General features: G+C 44.3%; 1 protein-coding gene across 5 annotated transcripts in view; it reads right to left on the reverse strand.

The window, feature by feature from the left end:
- Nucleotides 1–26,003, reverse strand: part of DLGAP1 (DLG associated protein 1) — a 519,677-nt gene that overhangs the window by 198,686 nt on the left and 294,988 nt on the right. For all 5 annotated transcript variants that reach the window (XM_083187577.1, XM_083187573.1, XM_083187574.1 and 2 more), the window contains one exon: nt 20,748–21,790. In XM_083187577.1, coding sequence (XP_083043703.1) covers nt 20,748–21,719 — 972 coding nt within the window. In that variant the 5' untranslated portion in view covers nt 21,720–21,790. The remainder of the gene's footprint in view (nt 1–20,747; nt 21,791–26,003) is intronic.

Here is a 26,003-nt window from a genome sequence, read left to right on the forward strand (position 1 = left end):
TCAGCCGCACACATGGGGAGTGGGAGGAGGAGAGACGCGCACCGCAGACGGGGAGTAAAGGAGGGGATCCGTGCACCACACATGGGGAGTGAAGGAGGGGAGCCGCGCACCGCACACACAGGTAGTGGAAGAGGAGAGCTGCGCATACGGGGAAAGGAGGAGGGGAGCCGCACACACGAAGTGAGTGGAACCAAACACACGGTTGGCAGCTTCTGTCAGGGCTGGGAATGGGTGGGGTGGCCTGCAGAGGGAGATGTCAGTGTATTTGTACATTGAGTGACCCTCTGCTCACCATTCCCTCACCCAGCCCTCTGTCTGTCTATGCCCCCTTATCTGTCGAGGCAATGCCCATCAGACAACCTGTCTGTCTAACTATGCCTCTTTCCATCTGTTTATGAGCCCTCACACCATCTGCCCATAAATGCACCCACATAGGGGACTATGTAAAAACCGGACCCGGACTCAACCCCAGACCGCCGGACGTCAAAATCTGCAGTCCGGGGCTTGTAGTGTACGGTCCGGGGGGTGTCCCGTCCGGGGGGGTGTCTTGTCCGGGGGGGTCCCTGTGATAGCTATCACCATGGACATGAGGAAGGGGAGATTGCAGCCTCCCCGTGTGGTCCGGACCGTCCGGTGTTTGCTACATGCCCGGACCATACAGGGAGGCTTTATTCTCCCCCTCCTCCTTTCCCTGGTGACAGGTGTCACAGGCAGCCCCCCCAGACAGGACACCCCCGGACAGGACACCCCCCGGACCAGACGCTACAAGCTCTGGACTGCAGATTTTGGTGTCTGGTCCGGCGGTCCGGGGGTCTTGTCCTGGTCTGGTTTTTACCCATACCCCCCACATAGTGTTCTGTCCATCCATCTGTCTGCCCATCTATGCACCCATATGGTGCTCCATCTCTCTGTCTATGCCGCCCCATCCTGTGCTGTAGTCAGGTAGTGTCTGTCCTGCTTATTACATCCTCCCTCTCTCTCACTTTCTCTGTTCCACTGACACCGTCTCCCTCTCTTTCTATCTCTCTCCCCCTTTAGCACCCTGTCTCCACCTGTCTCTCCCTCTTTCTCTCCAACACTCTCCACTACTGGGGGCATTATATGTAATGGACACTACTGGGGGCATTGTGTAAGGGGCAATAATTGGGGTATTAACCTTATAAGCAGGAGTACTGTGGGGAATTACATGTAGCATAATGTGTAATGGGCATTACGGTGTGTGAATGTGTAATTAGCATTACAGTGTACGGCATAATGTGTATTGGGCTTTAAATTAGAAGGAAACAAACAAAAAAAAACACTATGCATTTTTCTGTGTGTGTTTGGGGGGCCCAGACTATATTTTTGCACCTGGGCCCTTAACTCTCTTGTTCCGCCTCTGCCGCAGAGATAGACAGTGCAGTGCGGCACTTGGAGATGATATCATCTAGATGTGCCGGGAAACCCGCCAGCCGGCACCTCCGCAACGCCAACCGACATGCTGGGGGTAAAGCACCCGGGAAAGCTGATGGGCTGCTCCCAGCCTCCGTGCACCCCCAGCTTCATTCTGTGAGGTGAATGAATGCCGCACACAGGAATCCATTCACCTCCGCCCTATTGGTGGAAATGGGTCCCCGAGTCGTATGACCCGGGTTACTCATTTACATGGCCCTTGCCTCCTGGGATGTCCCCCCCAGAGAGGAGTGGCAACAACCCAGGTCAAGGCTCTGGTGTAAAAGGAGTATCACAGAGACAACTCAATAAACAGATAAAAGCTACAAAATGAAAACCTTTGATAAAGCCGTTGAGACGGCGAAACGCGTCAGGTGTTCTTCAAACCGCCCCCCTTACTTTTTATTGGACTGTTCCAGACCAGCCGTGGACCTCACTTGGGATATACCTAACCGTGGACATCAAACCGGATCTTGTAAGACCCCAATACCATCTCCGGGAGTTTCCATCTCGGGTGCCTCCCCTACTCTGGACGGTGACTCGGCCCACATCACGATTCGGGCCTTGAGTCCCAGGGAGAGATTCATCACACCCCTTCAGCATGTCTACAGGTGGACGGTAACCCAATTTTACTCATTGCAATTTTGCACCATATGACTTTTTATTCCAGGCGAAATAGGAACGGACAGTCCCTCAGTGTTATTTACCCCCCCAGGATATATTCCCTGTGTTTTATCAAGCCCATTTTGGTCTTATCATAATAAATTGTATTTTCTTTTAACTGTATAATCAGTCCAATCTGCATCATTTTTATGTTATTGTAATTTAATATTATTAATATTTTCATTTAACCAGCGCTGCTACCCCCCCCCCCCCCCCCTTTTTTTCTATTTGTCTAGTTCGGGCTTGACAACCCCGACATAAATCAGCAGCTGCTAGTGACTCAACACAAGTCACAGCGCCACCCAACCCGTACCCCTCCCTTGTGGAGAAGTACAACACCTTTCTCACAAAATGAAAACCTGCTGCGTTATTTGATTCCTGGACATCTTTCCATTTTTCTTCAATAAACTTTATATACTGTAGTTTGTCTGATTGAGGGAAGCTAGACTAATGTATTGAAACATTTCTGACTGTGAGCCTTCCTGGATTCCCTCTGTATTTCATTTATTATAATCATATGAGGTCAGTCCATTTATACCAACACAGGAAGCAACAAAGGATTAAACCAGCAAAAACATACAACACATTCTGCAAGAGTTCAAGCAAAAGGTTTTAACCAACAGAAAGTGATTTTTTTTCTCCGCAACTGAGAAATAGGCAATATATAACCACTGGGTGACAAAGGGACAAGATAGACTGAGATTCTCCACTTTATCTTAGTGAAAACACATTGCTCATGTGTATGAAATATTGTAGCCTCAAGTATCCACAGGGGAAGCCTTCTAAGAATGCTAACCTGAGAAAATACTAACTGATTCAGCTCATTCCTGGTATACGTGGAAGACAAGCCAAACAAATTTCCTGAAACCATGTAAAAGATATGTTTAATTTATCGGTCTCTTGCCCTTGACAAAAAGGGTAATTTGAAGGGCTGGGTTCTGACTACAATACAAACACAAAGATATCAAAACTACATTCTGTCATGTATCACCATCGGGTCTTAGGGCCAGATGATCTAAACTTTAAAAAGTGACAAAATGCTACGAATGGTCCTGAATCACCCCCAAAGTCAGAAAATGTAAAAGTAAATGGCTAAACAAGTAAAAATGGTATGAGACATAACTAAAAATAAATGATAGGAGTTGATCAGTTCTGTTTATGAATCATTTGTCTATTTGGCTATTCGATATGTGCTGACCGGGAGCACGCATCGGCATCGCTTCAGGATCGAAAGGATAAAAACCTGTTCGATCAGCATGCGATGTATATGCGATCCCGATTTGATCTTGACTATACAGTCAAAATCAAATATGAAATCTCACCGTGTGTACACAGCACTCTCAGATACACTAATCTGAAGTTGCTGTTCCTGCTTATTAGTTACATAGAATTTACTGCAACCAGTAAGGAAATGTTAGTGATCTGTCACCAGGTAACCCTTCACTCCAACATACTGTATACACAATTATTAATATTCACATAATAATATTACGTTCATGTAGCACTGATATTGGGAAGGCAAATTGATTCTTCAAGAACACAAAGAGAAGTATGCTGCATTAACTGTGCTTATTGTGAAAAATATTTCCAATATATGCGATTGACATACAGATGGAGCCTTCCTCATCTGTCCCTTTAAAAGGATTTTGGGGCAGATTTATTAAGCTTGGAGAAGAGATAAACTGGAGATAAAGCGGAGAAAAGGTAAAAGGAGATAAAGCACCAGCCAATCAGCTGTATTTGAAAAAGACAGTTGGGAGCTGATTGGCTGGTGCTTTATCTCCTTTTACCTTTTCTCCGCTTTATCTCCAGTTTATCTCTTCTCCAAGCTTAATAAATCTGCCCCTAAGTGAGACAGAGCTGTCAGATTTAGGCCCTTATTCAGATCTGATTGCAGTCCAAATTTGTTCTCAAAATGGGCACAACCATGTGCACTACAGGTGGGCAGATTTAACATGTGCAGAAAGAGTTACATTTGGGTGGGGTGTGTTGAAACTGAAATCTAAATTGTGGTTGTTTATCACTCTCCATTTTATCACTTTTGAAGCTCAGTGCATCTGGCCTCTAGTGAATCGCTAAGTGTGTAGGCCCCATTACAATCTATGGACAAAGCAATAGCTGAGATTTCTCCCTAGCTCACAAACAGCTCACTGCTGTGAACAGGACACCGCCTGGGTGGTGCAAAGACCATACTGAATGTCTCTGACTTCAATGACATGGAGTGCTAATTATAGAATTGCACTCAACATAGTGTTTAAAAATAACAAATTTTCTATGCAGAAAAGACATTAATAAAACACACAGGTTATACAATACCACATTTTGGTATCAGACAAAGTGAATGATCACAACAAACCCATAGAAATCTGGCACTGCCTAACTGGTTCTCTAGAAACTCGGCTTTTTTAAAAAGAGAAACAGTTAGGCAGTGCCAGATTTAGGTCTAAATGGACCTGGAGCTAAAAATGATCAAGGGCCTATTCTGCGCAATAATAGGGGTTGTGGCCAGCACCTAATAATGTGGGGGGCTTGACCAGTGTTCTGGTTTGGTGGTCTGCTCATGGATGTGTCTCTGTTTGTGTAAATACTTTTAACTAACTATATATGCCTGGAAAAGGCAGCGAGCTGGCATAGTTAAAATGCAAAGGGTTTAGTAGAGAGTGGAAAATGGCAAAGAAGTTGGCATATGCAAGGGCCTGGCACAGAAAAGAGGGAAATTAGAAGCTGCAGATATACTTACCTTCCAACGGCGGCTGCAGACTTTGGGACCATGTATCGCCAGCACTGAGAGCATCGGACGATATATTTGTTTATTAACTGTTTTCAAGTCAAACATATATATATATGACGAAGTCCGAAGTGACGAAACGCGTAGGGGCGTGGCCTGGCGTCATTCAAACGAGTGAGACGGAGACGGAGAGGAGAGTGTAACCGCTCCAACTAACAGTGAGACACTGTGATTTATGCTTTTAATGTGCGGTACTGATACCGCCTATTGTGGTACGTGACCCTTGTTGTCTGAACCTTGGGAACTTTTTTAAAGAATAAAACTTCTTATCAGGATAATCTGCACTATGGAGCGCTTCTTTTTTCTATTTTAGACATATATATATATATATATATATATATATATATATATATATATATATATAGACATTGTAGGGGCTCTGCACACACTAAATTAACTGATAATAAATAGTGGAGATTTGGTTCATGAATTGATCAATGCATTTAAGCCTGCAGCCCCCTTCACGGGACCCCACTTTTCTGCAGGTCTTAACACTATCACTGAAAATGGCTACAATACACATAGGTATCACATCAATGTTTAAGTCCAGGCATGCTATCTGGTCTAAAGCTCACAGCACGCTATGCTTTTATATGTGAGCAGTTACCAACACACCTGTCACTAATCATCTAATCAATGTAGCCATTTTCAGCGATAGTGTTAGGACCTGCAGAAAAGTGGGGTCCCGTGAAGGGGGCTGCAGGCTTAAATGCATTGATCAATTCATGAACCAAATCTCCACTATTTATTATCAGTTAATTAAGTGTGTGCAGAGCCCCTACAATGTCTGTTTAAACAATGTGGTCACAAGCCATAGGGCACCCCAAAACTAGGAAAGGTGAGTGCCAATGTTTAGTGTGTATATATATATATATATATATATATATATATATATATATATATATACAACCCAATAGTGTTATTCAGCGCCCATATACAATTTGACAATAAAATGAATTCAGTCTTTCCACTTTGTAAAATTATCAACCAAGACTTCTTTTTAAATATAAAACTTTTATTTTAAAACATATAAAAAGTAGATACTCTTGGAATAGAAGTATTCTCTTGGTATTAAGATCATACCAAGTACCGATGCGTTTCGTCTCTTTATGAGACTTCAATAGGGGTTTGATACTTATAGTATGAATCATTTGTGAGTAAAATATATTATCCCAAAAAGGGTGATTTAAGCTTAAGTGGATAAGGGTAGCCAATTATGGCAGGGTCCCTCAGTCCTTAACCTCCAACAAATGATCCCTTATTTGACTTTTAGGTTCGAAATAAGGGTACAATAACTGGTAGCAGTGTTTTAATTTCCCAGCCTCCAGATAGATGATGTAATCACTTTTTTAGTTTTTAGGGGCGAAGTTAAAGGTCCCCTTAGTGTAGTCTGAGCATGTGTACTCTCCAATGTCCAAAGGACAAGAGTAAAGGGCATATATATATATATATATATATATATATATATATATATGCAGACAGTATCCGCGGAAGCCTTAGACAGGTAGAGAACAGGAAATGAGGCGGCACTCAGTCGACTTGTATAAAGTAGATTTTTATCTGGTATTACAGATTAGATACATGCGATATCCGTAACGTTTCGAGACTACATGAGTCTCGTCTTCAAGACGTGCGCTAGAAAAGTGCAGGGTGCATTGTGCAGTGGTATAGCAAGAATGCTATACCACTGCACAATGCACCCTGCACTTTTCTAGCGCACGTCTTGAAGACGAGACTCATGTAGTCTCGAAACGTTACGGATATCGCATGTATCTAATCTGTAACACCAGATAAAAATCTACTTTATACAAGTCGACTGAGTGCCGCCTCATTTCCTGTTCTCTACCTGTCTAAGGCTTCCGCGGATACTGTCTGTATACTACTTTCACAGGAAGGCACCAGCTCGCAGTTGTCCTTTTATAAACAGAGTGCCGAACAATCTGCATCCTATATATATATATGTATATACACTATAATTTACAATTTCCGACACTCACAGGATGCAGGGAGATATATTGCCGGGTACCCTCCAAAGGTACACCCGCAGGACGCCGATGTCCTAAGATATAATGACTAAACGTGTTATATGCTTTTCTTGAAGTACTGTGCCCCGCTAATGAGATTATGGAGGTGCGTTCCATTAGAATGGAACGCACATCACTTCCGGCTGCTGCTCTGACAGACTCCATCCACAGTACTAAAAGCCGGCAGCCCTGACTTCCGGTCATGGCTGTGTGTTCCATTACCGGTGCGGGAGACGGGTCTAGACGCTTTTATATTATAATGCCGGCGGTTGTCACTTCCGGTCATGGCCGTGCGTTCCAAGGCTTTGGAACGCATGATACGTCCGGTACGGAGTCTGTATTTATTAATTTGTGTTTTTCCTCTGTTTATAACATTATGGCAATAATGCTGTGTGATTGAACACGCTGGGGTACCTTATTACTCATACTCATAGTTTTTTTATAAGCGATATACTCCCTCTAAATATTGTTTTTGACCATCAATGATACGATTGGTTGATCATAAGCCCATGTGACCCATGTGCCTATATATACCCTGCTGATTGACCATTATGGCTGGTGTGGTTGTAGTGAAAGGATCACTCTGTACCTTGTGCTGATGTTTTGACAAATATCCAGGTGGGGATCGAAACGTTAACATGCCTTATAATCATTAAACTCTTCTAAGATTTTTTCATCTCAACGGTGAGTGCCCTCTTCCTTACTTCTGTTGTGTATAGGATTCATTCCATTGGAGTGAGCACCACAGTGACGGCTAAAGTGGCAATAGGTGCAGATTTTCTGTGGATATATATATATATATATATATATATACATACACACACATTATTAATAACAATAACCCTTCCAAGCGCTTCTCTGACTTGAACTTATACTGCTACAGATGGCGCCGGCCTTATTATTGCTGGCGGAGCGCCAGGACCGTGTCCCTGGCGATCCGCCAGCAATCTGGCGCTCTGGCTGAATGAGACGCTCGTGCGTTTCCCACGCACGAGCGTCTCAATAGCCGGGCGGCGAGGCGGCGCGGCGGGTGCAGTCCTGCCCGTCCTCAGCTTCAGTGAGACCGACAGGGCTGCGGGGGGCTGCGGGGGGGGCGGTGTGGACCGGCGGGGACCCGGGGAAGCCGGCGGGGACCCGGGGAAAAGCACCGTCGGAACGGGACGCGCGTGCACCTCGTGCACGCGCGTCCCCTTCCGACATACAGATGGCGCGGGGCGGGGGATGGCGGGTGGGATGGCGGGTGGCGAGTCCTCCGCCATCCCCAGCAAAGACAAGCCCGGCGCCATCTGTACCTCCACGCATTCCTCCATGGAAAGTCCCCTTGGGATATAGAGTAACATGTTGGGTAGGGATCAGTATGTATCCAAGTCAGAGAATGTAAAATAACCCTATATTGAAATTGCCCAGTTGTGATTTCAAAGATTTCAGTACTACAGAATGTAATCATTGATAACATATATGTAGCCATGTTTATCAGCCATGCCAGATAATGATTGTCTAGTTTACTTGCTGCAGATAAAATTGTGTGTGTGGGTGGGTGTGGGGGGGGGGGGGGGGGGAGATGTCGCCGCTAAAGGTTGGCTCTACCAAAAAACATAATTGGAAACTTACGATCCACTCATTTGTAAACCCAATATCTGTATATGTTTAATTTTACATGTGTAAAATCAAAAGTGAAGGTCAGGGTTAAGGGTGTGGGAGTGAAGATCAGGGTTTAGGATGTGGGAGGGAAGGTCAGGGTTAAGGATGTGGGAGGGAAGGTCTAGGTTTAGGATGTGAGAGGAGAGGTTAGGCTGTGGGAGGGGAGGAAGATTAGGCTGCCGTTGGAAGTAGGGTTAGATTTAGCAGCACAGTCAGCCTCTTCTCTCTCTAGCCCCTCAAGCACAGCTTGCATTATGTACAAACCCACAGACAGAAGGTGATGCTGCCCTGCACTTAGTTCACTACAGCCTTCTGCCTTTTAAATCACCTCCAGTCTTCTCAAACCCCGCCCGCCCCCCAACTGCCTCCGTCCCGCTCACCTTAGTTTGTGGGAGCCAGAGCCTACTGTTCAGGAATATGCCCACTCGGCGGGCACTGACCGGGAAGTGCTCCTGGTGCCGGTCCCGGTGAAGAAGCCGCCTCGAGGAATGGTAAATGGAAGGTTGAAGGAAGCTGCACCTCGCAGAGCGGGAGGAGACGGAGCTCTGCTCTGCAGCTTCCAGCTACTCCTGCTGCTGCAGCTGCGCTGTATGTGCCAGCTGCAGCTGTTACTATTTGAAAGAGGTCTCGACTCCCGCGGCAATGCAGCATAGAAAAAAAATGCTTGCCTGCCACCCCCACCTAAATCGGCTCCTGCCCGCCAACATCCTGGGCGGATGGTAGTGTCTATGGTGCTGGGAGCTAGCCCCGCACGGCAGAGAATGTGGTGCAGCATGGAGGCGCCAGCCGGACAGTGGTGGTGCTCTCCCCGCTTCGCATCCTCCACTGATGTCCTTGGCAAGAGGGAGCAAGCACACAGGCTGGGAATTTTAAGGGCGCCCAACAGACCCCGCTGATGCTGGCTCCTCCAAGCAACCGCGGGGTCTGCCTCAACATAGTTATGCCACTGCCACCCACCAGCCAAAGGCCACTCCTTATTGGCTGGTGGGTGGGATTAACCTCCAGCATGTGGAAGGAGCCACGAATGTAAACAATCATTCCACATCATTCCACAATAGTTTAATCTATTATTAACCATCTATCAGCCCAGTGCCCACCGTCCCCTGGGGCACCAGGGACATCCCCTGGCTTGAGTGGCAGGGGTTACCCTGGAGGGGGGATCCCTTTATTGGAGGATCCCCACTCAGGCTGACCAGCCACGGGGATGAATGCTTTGGCCAGGGGAACTTGCATAAAAAAATTCCCCTAGCTAAGGCATTACCATGTTAGCTGTTTTGGCCCGTGCTGGTTGCCAAAATATGGGGGACCCCTACTCATTTTGTCCCCCGTATTTTGAGAACCAGGACTGGCCCTTGAGCCTGGTTCTGGTTTTAGAAATTCTGGGGATCCCCTATGTTTTTTGACTCCTAAATTTCTAAAACCAGGACCGGCATTAATTCGCACATTTTCATCACTGAAATTCGCACTTTATCGCATTTTTCATGCCTCAATTCACATTCCATTAAATCATCAGTTTAAAAAAAAAATTCATGATTTCAAAAAATGCAATTTTGTGCGATTTCAGAACCTTACTAAAAATCTCATCCTACTAAATGTCACCCCACATGTCATATTCTAGTTAGTGTTAATTCTAGCAACATAAATATGATATCAACTGAGCATCTTTGCTATGGCTGTTGAGTGCCGTCAGACTCAGAATATAGATGTATCATCATTGTGACTCTTCCCATGACTGCATTTCAGCAAGTGATTTGATTACATACGTGTACATCCTGTTACAGTGTCCTTAATGCAGCTATATACATCCATACCACTCACCAACATGCCAGAAAGATTAAAAGCAAAACTTAACTGCCTCTGTGCTAGAGGTCATTAAAAATAAGAGGTATTGAGAGACACAGCACAGTCCTATAGTATATAGTAAGGAATTATAATGATTTATACAGGTTGGGCAACATTGGTAGGACTGCAAGTACCAGCATTATCAGCCATAGAAGCATGCACATACCCGAGTCCCAACATGACTAAGAAGGAAGTCCCGTAACAGAGCATTCTGTCCCTCCTGGAACGGGTCATGTTGTGAGGTATGCATGCAGGATAATTACAGTTGGCAACAGCTGCCTAATCCTATAGTGACAATATTTTTCTCTTAACAAAACCAAACTCTCTATTTACTAAAAACATACTTTAATTTTGTTTTATCTAAATTCTCATTTCCCAAAGTGACCTAACCAAATGGTTTTGAGAAGACTTTAATATTACAATGCACTGTAGGTTACATAATATACAAATATCTTAAAATAATGTAAAATGAAAGTGTGCTGCATCAGAGTGCCGTCACAAAAGAAAGTACACAAGCCCTGTATTTAAAAACCAATATATGCGCAACATAAAATATAAGATCTCTACTAATACCTACATCACATCTAAAATTAAGATAAATATCAACAATATGAAACAATCATGTATTGGAACTCCTAGAGTTACCAAAATTGGTTGCAAGACAAAATGATATAGCTGCTATACAGTAAAGTAATTCTGCTTTTTTTTTTTACAAAATTTTTTACGTCACAACTGTAGTATGCAATGACTTAATATTAAAGTAGGCTCGTTAACATCCAGGACAAGGATTTCATACTATGCATGAGTCATTATTTCCGTTGACTTACCTTTCTTGCAGAAAATGTAAATAAACATTCTTTATGATAAATTATGTTCATCATCTGTGTGGCCTGAGGCAGCGGAGAAGATTCCGTTTTTTCTCATAGTTCTGACATTTCAATGTGGGTGACTATGGCAGTAAACAGAAGGACTGGAAGGGAGTGCTTAAAAAATCACTCACAAAACACTATATTTGTAACTTAAGCTTTCTTTTGCCGTGCAAATAATTAATGAAATGAGATCACAGAACGGGAGAACAATGCTTAATGACTGCTCAGCACTGACTGTCTAACACATGCAATTTAGTGTCCTTGCCAGTTATTACTCAACCTTAACTTGTTAGATGTTACGGCCAAGAAAAGGAGGACTGTATTATTTTACTGCTTCCCTGCCTTCCCTTATATATCAAGAGTGCTTGTTTTTTTTAGTATAATAGCTCAATGGATGCCAGCCTTTTGGAGCAATGTTAATAATTATTCATTGGCATGCAGTGCAAACTGAAAATTCTTCAGTTTTAGAGAGAATACTCAGCATGTAATTCTGCTCCATTGCCACATAAACCGCTTTCTGATAAATACAACAGCCGCACACAAAGAAGAAAAACAAATAACAAAATCTAACTAAATCACTGAACATGACATAAAAAAACCACAAGAAAATCATTGTTGAGTCACAAAAGTATCTCAGCGAGAGGCAACAAAAGGTTGGATGTTGGAAACATCGATGTATACAACAAGCCAAGTGGTGAGCCTGCTCTGAATTCATCACAATCTAAGCTGCAGGGACAATTTGTCAGGATAAAAGTCCTTCAGGATGATTTCTGCACTTCACAGAACTAAGCAATTGTTTAGGTGGCAGTTCGCCAATAAATTGTCATACAGGAACGAGTCATTCCCTTATGTTGTTGTCCCTCAATAAACTAGGCTTGCACGGATTAGTTCTGCAGCTAGTGCTGTACTAAAGGCTGATACTATTATTTCAAAGAGCTACAGGCCATCTGCCTCTGATAGTGATGGCAAGAAACATTCCATCTGTAACAGCTAAGTACCCAAGAGCATGTACCAAGGGCTGGTGCTAAGTTCTTTTACCTTCCCCCCAAGACTCATGGACTTGCTCCTATGCTCATTAGAACAGGGATCCTGGATTGTAGAATGGAGCCACATCTAGAAGTAGAATATTTAGCATGGCTGGCTCTGCTGTCACTTCTATTGGCTTATTGTGATTGTTGAGCTCTGTATATGTCAGAATTAGCACATACACTGCACTCTGTATGAGGCACACTGTAGTGTGCTAATTATGCCCACTTCCTAGGCTGGCCACTATTCAAGTATTCCTTGTAGAGTTCATTGGTAAGAGTTGAATCTCCCATATCCAAAATGCTTGTGAACAGAAATATTTTGGATTTAGGACTTTTCCGTATTTTGTATTATTGCATAACATAATGTGAAATCTAAAGTCTTAGCCCAGAATGTACTTATGTCACATCACACCTTGATAACTGAAGTTATCAGCATTGCTGTCTGCTCCGTGTTAAACATGGCAGGGGGCGGGGCGAGCCGGGTGTTTGGCCTGGCCGGGGAGCAGCAGCAGCCGACCAGACGGAGCCTGGTGATGAGCGGGGCGGCGCGGACCTGCACAGGGTGAGTATGACAGGCGAGGGGGCGGGGGGGGGGGGGGCAGCGGGACAGTCCGCTGGGCTGAAAGTGGTTAAACTTTCAGCCCGGCAGCGTACACACACGGCGATGATGGATGAAAAACCATCCATCATCGCCACATCTGCTGGTAAAACCAGCAGATGAACCACTTTTCTAGCGATGATGCGGGAGCGCGCATCATCGCTAGTGGGCAATCTCTGGGCCATACACACTAGGCGATTTTGAGCCGAAAATCGCTCAAAACTGCTGTTTTGACCGATTTTCAGCTGAAAATCGTCAAGTGTGTATGGGCCTTTAGTCGTTCTCACGAAATGTCATATTCCAAGATGTGTCTCAGCAGTGTATGGCCATCTGATCCCCTGGGAGCCGCCCGGGACCTTCCCAGGTGGCATGACTGCATGCAATACATTGCATGAAGTCCTTTCACAAATTGTCCATTATTCAGATCAGATCGCAGTACAAATTTATTCTCAAAATGGCCAAAACCATGTGCACTGCAGGTGGGGCAGATGTAACATGTATAGAGAGAGTTAGATTTGTGTAAGTTATTTTGTTTCTGTGCAAGGTAAATACTGGCTGCGTTATTTTTATACTGCAATTTAGATTTCAGTTTCAACACACCCGACCCAAATGTAATACTCTCTGCACATGTTACATCTGCCGCACCTGCAGTGCACATGGTTTTGCCCATTATGAGAACAAATTTGTACAGCGATCAGATCTGAATAAGGGCCATGATGTATCGCATGCGACCACTGTTCCCCACCATCTGAAGGGGTTCTGAGTCGGAGGTCAGACCTGCATGATGGTCCAATGCACACGGGACTGCGCAACGGACCCGATGGCATGTCGCACACACGATGACTTTCACATCACACTCTATTGGCATTAATTTATGTGTCAGTATAAAAGTGCACTACCCCCCTAAGAGAATAAAGTGTCCCACCAAACTTTCTGTATCCACACTGAGGTGATGTATAGCAAGCTCCGCTCTGAACATTATCTGACCTCTTCATTGCTATCTAGATTCAATGAAAATAGAAAACCTCAAAAAGCCATTGTTCTCTCTTAGGAGGTCATTCAGGTTTATTCACAAAGCTGCGAAATTCGCAGCATTGTGAGTCAACCAAACGCTGCCCAAATGACCCCCCCCCACTCGCACGCAGAGTTTCCCCTCACAAATTGTGAATTCGAGTGACCTCCATAGTGGAGCAATATGGAAATGATTGCATTATTCCATTAACTTGTGTAGTGTTGCACTGAACAGCAGATTCAATCATTCAGGTAGCACTTCCAATTATAAAAAATATTTTTAATTATGTATTTCTAACTCCCTCTGAGAAGGTTCAATTTGACAACTCAATCAGACTTCCCTCAGCTCATCATTAATTATTTATTAAGTTAATTATATATGTCACACACATTCCACAGCACTTTACAGAGTTTGTTTTGGTCATTCACATCATTCTCTGCCACAGTGGAGTTTAAAATTTCTATTCCCCATCACAAGGCTGCAGAGAAGTGTCTCTATAACTTCTATAGAGACACTTCTCTGCAGCCTTGTGATGGGCAATAGAAATTTTGGAAGTTGGAACTGGGGCCCCTTCACAATGTTGCTATTGGGCCCACAAAGTTCTGGCTATGCCACTGCACTCCATTGTCAATCTCAACCTCTGCTATGTAGTTGCACGTACTGTATGTTGCTTCTCCTGCCGATTTGGTTTCACTGGCTAAGCAAATAAAGCCAATTTTCAATTTTTGCTGGCCTTTTTGCCCCTGGCTGTACAACTACGCTGCTACACTACAATACTTTAAAAGTACTAAAGCTATGAAAAACAGCACCTATTGACCAAAAGATGTAAAGCAGCATTTACTGCCATGGATGCAAAAGCAGATACAATCCTGGGATTCATAAAAAGGGGGTTAAATACTTGAAATATAACATAGTCATATATACATAAGTCACTAGTTGTGCAACAACTTGAGTATCACATACATTAAGGGGGTTATTCACTTTCATTTGGTCTTCCGGGCATCACCGGATGTCAGTTGCCCGCCCATATCCGTCGGGCACGCATATGGAAGTGACTTGAAAGTCACTTTTATATGCGTGTACCTTCCACATCTTTTGATGGTCGGCGACCATCAATAGATGTGGGAGGTTACCCGCGGCATACGAATGGATCTTTATGCTAAACATCCATTCGCAGCCGTTCATTCGCCGGGTGGGGTTTGGTGGATTTGCAAGGCTGGGAATTCACCCAGAATAACCCCCTAAGACTAATTAATTTACAAAGGGAATAGAAGTTTTCAATTCCAAAAAGAGGCGTGTGCTGCGTCTTGGTGTTGCAACGCTGCGCATCATCGCGCCGCCCCTGTCACAACTTTAACTGTGGTCTCTGGCGCAGGCAGAGATGCAGAAATCAGCAAATTTATTATTTATTTACTTACAGTTTCTTATATAGTGCAGCAGATTCCGTTGCGCTTTACAATAGTAGACACTGATAAAACAAACTGGGTGACAACAGACAGACTTGGAGCTAGGAGAGCCCTGCTGCAATCTATAGGGCTATAGGAGGGAAACACAAGGACAGAAAGCAAATAGGGACTTCCACACTTTTGCAGAGAACGCTGAATAACCCCCTGAATCAAGCCAAATATCATTAACAGGGGTGGATTGGGCCACTGGGATTCTGGGATGGTTTGCCGTTGGGGTAGTCTAATCCCCCTCTACCCCTTACCATCACTGCCGGACAATCCCATCCTCTCTATTGGCCCAGTTGATGCACTACCAGGATATTTATTCAACTATATAGAACGCAAACTTGACATTACCTAAGGGTGTGACTAGCAGGGGTGGCCGACTGCAACAGCAGCAGATGGCGGACAGTTGGGCAGGTGGGCTAGAGAGGGGAGTAGGGTAGGTGCCGGTCAGGACATGTGCTCTCCAAGCTCTGTCTCAATTGCTGCTCCTGTCTAAAATATAAGACAACAGCACAGGCAGCATTCTCAGAGTAGCACACAGAAGGCTGTCAATAAGCAGCATTACTGTTGGCGTTATATGTAAAAGACACCACTACTGATGTCAGTATATATAAGGAACACTACTACTGGGTGCAATATGTGTGTAAAGGGCACTATGGCATCATCTGTGTGGCATAATGTTTGTAAGGGGTACTACTGTCTGAAGTAACATGAATAATGGTCTATACTGTGTATTTTAACCTTAATAAGGGACACTAGTATGTGGTGTAATGTAAATCAGTGGCATTACATGCGGTGTAGTTTGAATATGATTGTGCTACATAATTTGATAACACAACCCTTGTGAGGAAATACAACTACTTTGTGCCCCTAGTGAGCGCCATCTCTTTTATAAGGTACGGGAAGGAGGGAGCGCAAATTTACAATATGCAGAGGGGTGCCACACAGCCTAACACCGGCCCTGCACAAAACAGCATGCATCGACCGGGACTTGCATACTTTAGCAGAGTGCCTCATCTATCTGCTCCTCACCTTCCTCACCCAGCAGCTCTGTCCCCTGATGTGCTAGGCATTTTTGATCACCTACATAAGTCTTCAGATCCGACTCCATGAAGTGAGTACTTCTTTAACCAGCCTACAACCCCACACCTGCTATGTGAGCTGCTTTGGTCAGCGTTCAGCAACCCACCCCCAGCCTGCAGTGAAAGCTCCAACTCCTACAGAGCTCACAGGATGCTTGCCTGTAGGCTCCAGTCACCTAAAATAATGTGAACCCCTGTAGCAAAACCCCCCATCATTTTTAGCCCCTATGTAGTGTGCACCCGTGTCCAAACTCCAGCAATGCTCCGTAGTGGTCTCCTTCTCTCTCTCTCTCTCTCTCTCTCTCTCTCTCTCTCTCTCTCTCTCTCTCTCTCTCTCTCTCTCTCTCTCTCTCTCAGGACCAGATGTATCAAGCTTCAAAAAGTTATAAAGTGGAGAGTGATAAACAACCAGCCAATCAGCCTGTAACATGACAGGTAGGATATGTGTGTCTGGCTGTTTATCACTCTCCACTTTATCACTTTTTGAAGCTTGAGGCATCTGGCCCTCAGTGTCTATTCACAGATACAGATGGAGAGGGGAACATGATCAACAGCACAGTGATGAAAATGGGGTGTGGCTCACAATAGTGGCATCCCCACTGTATCAACCTTTGTCCATGTCGACTTTAAGTGTGTGTCAACCTTTTGACAAAGTCGACCATTTTCAGGTGTCAACCTAGTCACTGTTGACCATTAGTGACCTAGTGACTGTCGACCTAGACATTGTCAACCCACTATACCGTAACCAACTTGCATACAGCTAAATCAGGCTCGTTATCTTCTCAGCAGTGCTAGATATAGAACAGTGCCCTCTAGGGTGTGGGACTAGTAGTGAACCATTATGAACCGAACAGCAAGAGATATATTCATTTCTATTAAACTCCTCTCTGCTTTATAGTTGAAAGCGATACAATGCTCATATTTATAGCTTCTCTTACAGGACTAAGGGCTACGTTATATAAACTGTTTGAACAATACCGATGAATGACAGCTTCTGGCATCCTAGCCTGCTCCACTGCAGTGAATGACTCTGAAAAGGTAATTTACAAAAAGCAGGGCTGAGTATAGTCTTTCTGCTGCCTGACGAGGAACACCCTACAAAAAAACACACTGCAATATGAATTCCACCTACACCATCATTTATCATATCATCAAACTGCCATCGGATCTCTATAATAACAACATGGCATACCCTCCAACATGGCCAGTTCCATAAGGTACAAAGTGCTCTGTTTCTGGACTTCCTTACCAGTGGCAGTTGCAGAGTTGGGGCTCAAGCACAGTCCAATATTCAAAAAGGGGAGCCACACCTAATATCACCCCAAACATCACTGTCCTGGACTCACCGGCAGTTTGTGTGACTCCCCCTCTTTGAATTTTGGACTGTGCTGGAGTCCCACCTCTGTAACTACCACTGGCACGGAAGTCCAGGAACAGATAATTTTGTACCTAATGGAATGGGCCATGTTGGAGGGTAGGACATGGATGTGCGCCGCAGAGCTTCATTGGAAGAGCAGTGACATTGCTGTGAACAGATAGACACCAGAATTCCATGCCACGACAGGGGCTCTGTAAGCATAGCCTGAACCTAATCCTACCCACTGGTGCCTAACCCTAACCCCTGTACCCTGCCACCTACACCTAACCCCCCCACAGGATAACCGTAGGCCCTTATTGTTAACCTAACCCCCCGTTCCCACAGCATAACTAAATATTCCCCCCTATTGCAGCCTAACCCTTTGACACTCTGGGCAGCGTGACCTAGCCCAGAGCACCTCTTTGCCCATCACATCACCCTCCACACCTCTGCCCGCCACACCAATTGCCTGCCGGGTCCTGCTTCTGCCTACCACCACTGGCCAGCCCCATGTAAGTAAACCTGCTGGGTAACTGGTTTAGGGTGGGGGGGTCAATTTATTTAAGGGTGGCTTAATCCCAGGTATCCTGAGAATCCGTCGACTGAGCATTTTTCAATCTCGAAATCCCGGTCTTGAAAAATGCTCTGGGATTGGCCACTCATATTATAACTCCATCCCCTCTCATAAACTTTAGTTGTTCCTTTGTATCGTTGTCATGGTAGCAGTGCATGATGTGGCATGCTGAGGTTTGGCTATGTGCTGGTGATGGTGGTACAGTAGGTAGACTTCTCTAGTCTGACAGAATAGTAGAGGATTTGGATCTGCAGCCTGACAACAGTACTAAATACTTCAGGCTCAGTCTAATAAAGGTTGAAATCATTCAACTATTTCCAATCCAGTCCTCTGCTATCCATGCAAAAGGATGTGTTCTCGTTACAGGGGATTCAACAGTGGCAGGGGGGCAAGTATGCAGTGGGGCAGCGTTTCAGGTGCTCGGTAAACTGCGATGTTTACAGCTTACTAAGCAAACCTGAATAAGGGCCCTAAGCTCCATCCATCTCCCCCAATGATCCTTAAAAAGGAGCATACTTAAAGAAAATGTTATGTGTATTAGACCTTTTCTCCAACATTACAAACCTCAATTTGACATCTCAGAAAATTGGAAAGAACATAGATAGGTGACAGCATATTGTGCTATAACAGCAAACAATAACACAAATATTATCCTACAGTCACATATATATTTAATGTGGATGTAACGGTAATATAACATAAAATATTCATTTGAAGACGCTGTAACATATCATGATGGAGAATTACTCTGCAAATTGAATACCAATTAATTTCCATAATGTGCTTTAATCCATTGATGGCTTCATATAGCAAGTGCGATGATGGGCTACAACAAATATTAACAGTCATAGCCTTCAGATACTACAGATTATTAGCACTTTACTTATTTGTATTTGAAACCAATACCACTACTACTACTCATACTACTACTAATACTACTACAGGTTGAGTATCCCGTATCCGAAAATCCATTATCCAAATTATTCCGAAAACCATACATTCCAGAAAGTGGAAAAAAAATATTTTTTTGCTAAAAACTTACTGGGGACATCTGTAACAGCAGTATTGGGGACATGATATGTAACTGGCACTATATATGTAAAAGAAAATGATTGCTTGGCATTAAACTTAAGAAACTGAGAGAGTACACAAATTTTGTTTCATTTTTTGAAACCTTGTTTTTTGAGCAAATAAAATATATGTGTCAGACTTATCCGGCGCTTGGAATCCTGATTTCACCTGGATCTCTCCGGTGACAGTTCACATAGAAATGAGAAAAAATGTATGCAATAGTGAAGTACGTTATTTTAAAGCACTACTTAATTTAATAGATTTCCCATTAAAACACGATATAAAAACATGTAAAAAATCTCAAATACACAAAATATACAGCACTGCTTTAAAGTGCATGGGCAGAATCCTAAATGAGTAGGTACTGAGAATTACCGGGTGAGTGGGAACTGATAAGTGAACAGTTCCAAAACAGCTTATGTGTACAGTCCTATGGAGTATATCAGCTGGGCTCCAGGTCCTGTCACGATCTCCCGAATTTCAGTCCGTCTCATCAATCCATATGCATAAACACCAACGCGTTTCTTCCTCTTAACGGAGGACTTTTTCAAGGTTGACACCTTGAAAAAGTCCTCCGTTAAGAGGAAGAAACGCGCTGAAATTCGGGAGATCATGACAGGACCTGGAGCCCAGCTGATATACTCCATAGGACTGTACACATAAGCTGTTTTGGAACTGTTCACTTATCAGTTCCCACTCACCCGGTAATTCTCAGTACCTACTCATTTAGGATTCTGCCCATGCACTTTAAAGCAGTGCTGTATATTTTGTGTATTTGAGATTTTTTACATGTTTTTATGTCGTGTTTTAATGGGAAATGTATTAAATTAAGGAGTGCTTTAAAATAACGTACTTCACTATTGCATACATTTTTTCTCATTTCTATGTGAACTGTCACCGGAGAGATCCAGGTGAAATCAGGATTCCAAGCGCCGGATAAGTCTGATTCCTATTTTTCTTGTGGTGTTGGTGAAGGTTTAGAGGGACCTTATTTTGGAATATTAGGCTACTGGCTGCTGGATGCGCGATATACCATTCTATTAATCCATCCAAATAAAATATATGTGTGTGTATTTCATATGGTTGATGTGTTTATACAGCATAAATGCAAGATACTTCAAAATACATCATTGAAATATTAAAATATTCCAAAATACGGAATAATCCGTTATCCAAATTTCTCCTGGTCCCAAGCATTTTGGATAAGGGATACTCAACCTGTACTAATCACACACAAACAGCTAAACCAGACACACATGCCACAATACACAACCGCTGACTGATAAACTGCACACAGAATATGACTGTTGGCATACCTGCAGGTACTGAAATGACCGCTCCTGATGACATGAGTCAGACTTCCCCAGCGCTTGGTCCATGTTTACAGTAGGTTTCTGGTACACTTCCCGTGCCCTGCTTACAGTCAGTGAAGATGCCCAAGAACTTTTCTTTAACATCTGGCTGTCCAAATTTACAGGTAAACTCACAGGTAAATTTGTACAAGTGTTGCATTTCACATCGTTATTGCTTCTTGATGACTTTAATGCATGTTCACTAAGGGTATTGTAAGCTTCCATAAAGTACTGAGAGGCAGAGCGGTCAGGACACCTCCCCATAGTCATGACAGCGGTGGGACCATGGTAGATGCAGACATCATTGTCTAAGTTATCCTGGGAACCCCACCAACCTGCAATGTTAGCTCTAGCTTTGATCTCAGCTCTCCTCTCTTTGCTTTTACTGCGCTTGCCATACCTCACAGTTTGCATCTCATCTGGACTGGCTTTGTTTCCATTGGTGTTTCCTTTCATTGGACCCTCAAGAGAATGTGACTTTGTGAAGAGTTTCTGGACAGAGTGGACTAAATGACGTATCCTACCTGGGCTGTCACTGCGGTGCTCTACAGCGCTCCTTTTGTATTGCAAGGTGTGATAGCCATCCCGATTTATAGGGATTTGTCTTTCAAACTGGTCCAAGATGTTGGCAGGAGGTCGACTACTTTTTCCAACTGTGCCACTAATGTGGGGCACTAATGCACACTCATCTTTAAGATCATGGTGGGAACTGTAATGTCTTCTAGGAAAGGTACTGCTGGCAATCTGATCCCCATAGGGCATCATGCACTCTACTGGGTACGAGTTCCTTTGAGCATAGTAAGGGTGATCCGCAGGATGAGGATCTACCGGACTCATCAAATATGGCTTTCTATCTGTGTGGTGAGGCAGGGGTTCACATACTGAATCGCAGACAACCCCATGATGATGGCTGCGGCTGCTTGATAATCCTTTCATAATTGAGTTGAAAGATGTTTCAAAGTCATTGACTATCTATTGTGGTCAGTGGTGAGTTCTTAAACCCAGACCTAAAACAGAAGAAATCTGTTAGAAAGTCAATAGAAAAGCAGTTCTTGCAATTCATAGGGAATTTATACTGTATAATCACATACATACAGGCCCTTATTCTGGTTCACTCGCAAAGAGAAATCCCTTCTCAAATGGACAAAGCCATGTGCACTGCAGGTGGGGCAGATGTAACATATGCAGAGAGAATTAGATTTGGGTGGGGCTTCACTTCAAAGTGAGATCTATATTGCAGTGTAAAAATAAAGCAGTCACTATTTTTCCTGCACAGAAACAAAATAACTCACCCAAATCTAATGCTATCTGCACATGCTACATCTGCCCCCCCCACGCAGTGCGCATGGTTTTGTCCATTTGAGAAGGAATTTGCCTCTGGGAGTGAACCAGAATAAGAACCACAGTACCATTTGCTCTGTATTATGATGTGTGTGAAACAATATTTACACTCAGACTGATGAAGAAATAAGATTAAATAATGAAATAGGGAATTGATTTGTGGACTATGGTGAAAATATATTTTCGCATGGAAGAGAACGAAGGGAATGGAACACAAGGGGGCATCTGCAGCAGTAGCATACGTGTCAGGTGCACATCAGATACACTTACACACAACCAGGTTATGTCTTGTAAAAATATGCTTGGTTTGCAAAAATTGCATTCACCGTTGGATGTTTTGCATTATAAAATAACCCCATATAATAATACAATAGGAATTTTTTCCTTTATATATAATATACAGGTACTGACAGAGTATCTTTGTCTTCACCTAAGTTGCCACCCTGGACGTATCTATGATGGGTACAAGGTGTGCGGTGCACATAGGCAACTTAGTCCAGAGGTGACATGTGCCAGTGAGAGGGTAGAGTGGGCTGTACAGATGCCACACAATAGCTTCTGTCCAGCTCTAGAACTGCCCTTGATTGCTGCTAGAGCTGGATTAACACAGTAGGGCCACATCTGGAGGGGGATACACTGAGAGATGACTACACATAGCTACATCACCGGTGTGTGTGTCATAGTAGCCTAGGTGAACTAGGATTGCTTTGTTTTATATTAACATGAGGGCACTCCAGTGTGTTTAACACATTTGTGGAACAGGGAGTACTGTTTATACACATTATACTTTTTAATAATATCATTAGCATATGTTACTCATAATTTAATTGTTAGGGGTCCCCAGAAATTAGTTGCCTTGAGGTGCCCAAAAAACATAATTAAATAAGAAGTAGATTCTGATTGGTTGCCAATAGAACATTCCATATTCAATAGAACTCCCATCTTAGTAAATAAACCGCTGTATGTTCAGAACCAAACTGCATAGATTCCGCTAGGCACACTGGCATGCAACGATCTCTGCATTAAGCCGTTAACAAGTGACATTGAATAACAGTCAAATATTCATAAACCACACACACACACACACACACACACACACACACACACACACACACACACACAATTTGGGTAAGGATTTAGGAAAGATTCTGAAAAGCTCAGAGAGGAGCTGGATCTAATTGAATATGTTACAAAGTAATTGAGCAGATATTAAACAACTGTGCAGGGCAGCCCTTCCAAGTGATGTTAAAACTAGATTATACAGTGTGTAGCAGCTAATTGGCCAGGTCATCAACCCATCCAGCAATATTAAGCTGAGGGGAAAGGCAGACTGTTAGCTGCTGTAACTAAACTACAGTAATTGGACTCAAATAAATAATTGCAGGCAAAAAGGTAAATTACCTGCTGATTATTTATACAGGTTAACAATAGTTTTTGATCAATCAATGAGGAAATGAAAAATGTGGCTGACAATGCAACACAGGTAATTACAGCGGCATCTTTTTAGGGTTCTTACTAGTGAGGTGCGGTGAGGTCAATGGCTGGGGAGGTACTGGCTAGTCTCATAGCCAACTTTACACCCACAAACACACACACAAATGCTGAAACCTCTCTACTCCCACTGTCCGGCTCTATGGAGAGGTGAAGGGGGGCATGGGACCCGGGGCCCTCCATCAGACCCGGGACTGGGTAAAGAGTACCCGCCCCCTCTCAACGCCACTGATTATAGAGTACATATCCAATTATTCCCCATTGCTGTGCATTTTACTACTGTTTAGAATGACTAGAGAACATAAAGCCGGATGCTGGCTCTTCCTGCTACACCAGAGGAATATCCTACTACTGTGGACTCAAAAGAACATTGCTCAAACCATCCTGAATTTACCAATAATTCTTTCACTAAAAGCCTCGATGTATCCATTTCCTATTCTCCATCATGCCAGTGCAATGAGAAAAGTAACATCGTTATTTCTTTCATTTCAGTTGATCAATCGGAACCTTCTGTACAATGTGTGGTAAGTGGTATGCCCGCTGGGTGAGTAATTGGCATTGGCACTTCACATCTTGTACTAACATCTCAGGATTTTCCTCATGCTCCGCTACAATTATACTATAGTATACTAGGTAATTGTACCTCCTGTAGTGAGACAATGTATGTCAGTGTCACTAGGTCATATCTATGTGCGGAATGATTTTCTGCTAAGTGGTTCCACACCTGCGTAAGGCTCTAGGTAACATACTTATTTTTCCATTAGGAAACAAGGTGTTTGTGTGTGGGGGGGAAACCATAGGAATCGTCAGCAAGTTAGTGTTACTGTAGGTTATTATCAACATAGAACTAACTGTGTTATGTGCATAACATGTAAAACATGTATAGTTTATGTGGTACTTGTTTCCTAGCACGGCCACAATCGCGGGCATCGCGGGTAATTTTTAATGGTCTGCGATGCGACCGACGCGATGCCAGCGATTTCCCATTGAAATGCATTGAAAAAGTCAAAATCGTGTCGGTCGCATCGTATGCGGCCAAAATAAGCATAAGATGGTACCGACGCGATGCCCGCGATTTCCCATAGGGAACAATGTAAAATGCCTTAATTTACCCAAATCAACATAGGGAACAATGTTAAATGGGCCAGAGACTTCAAAAAACCCCCCTGACCAGTGAAATGGCCCCCCAAAAATAGTTAACGCCACCCCACGATCAACGTGAACCCGAAGCGTGGCGAGCGCAGCGAGCCTGCGAGGGGCGGCGGTACGCGTCCTCCGACCTTTTCATACCCCCACTATCCACGTCGGCGTGGAGTTGAGAATAGATTAGTGTGGCGAGCCACCGAGCCCGAAGCGTGGCGAGCGCAGCGAGCCCCGCGAGTGGATGCGGATACCTGTGAAGCCCGCGAAGGGACGCGTTTACCTGTGAAGGTATCCGCGTGCGCTCGCCACGCTTCGGGCTCGGTGGCTCGCTGCGCTCGTCACACTAATCTATTCTCAACTCTACGCCGACGTGGATAGTGGGGGTATGAAAAGGTCGGAGGACGCGTACCGCCGCCCCGTGCGGGCTCGCTGTGCTCGCCACGCTTCGGGTTCACGTTGATCGTGGGGTGGCGTTAACTATTTTTGGGGGGCCATTTCACTGGTGAGGGGTTTTTTTTTGGGTCTCTGGCCCATTTAACATTGTTCCCTATGTTGATTTGGTTAAATTGAGGCATTTTACATTGTTCCCTATGGGAAATCGCGGGCATCGCGTCGGTCGCATCGCATGCGATTTTTTACCTGCGATGCCCCAGATCAAGATCGTTGTGGCCGTGCTAGGAAACAAGTACCGTTTATGTATTAGGTATCCAGGTATGTGACCCAGAGACCAGTATACCAAGTGACAACCATAGATAACCGTCCATCACAGTGGCATAGCTAGAAATTTTTCTCCCCAGAAGGGGTGAGGCAATGGACTACGGGCGCCTCTGGCTGAGCTGACAGGTGACCCAGGCAGCAGTGAGTGCTGAACTGGTCCCGCACCGTGCATATCTAATGAGCCAGGACCCCGTGTAGTTCATATTTAAAGAGCAGATCCCCGTCCTGTGCATATGTAATGAGCGGGACCCACTCATTACATATGCATGGGGCGGGTACCCGCTCATTCAATATGCACTGCACTGGGTCCTCGCTCATTAGATATGTACAGGGCGGGACCAGCTCAGCACTCACTGCTGCCTGCGTCACCTGTCAGCTCAGCCAGCGGCGCCCACCACAGACCCCACTGGCACCGCTCCCCCAAGCTGCTGCAGGGTCTACCACATAAGCCACTAGTCCAGTGGTTCCCAAACTGTGTGCCGTGGCTCCCTGGGGTGCCTCGGGACACATGCAGGGGTGCCGCGGCTT

This window comes from Crinia signifera, chromosome 5 (genome assembly GCF_055691185.1).
Source record: "Crinia signifera chromosome 5, ASM5569118v1, whole genome shotgun sequence".
NCBI lineage: Eukaryota > Metazoa > Chordata > Amphibia > Anura > Myobatrachidae > Crinia > Crinia signifera.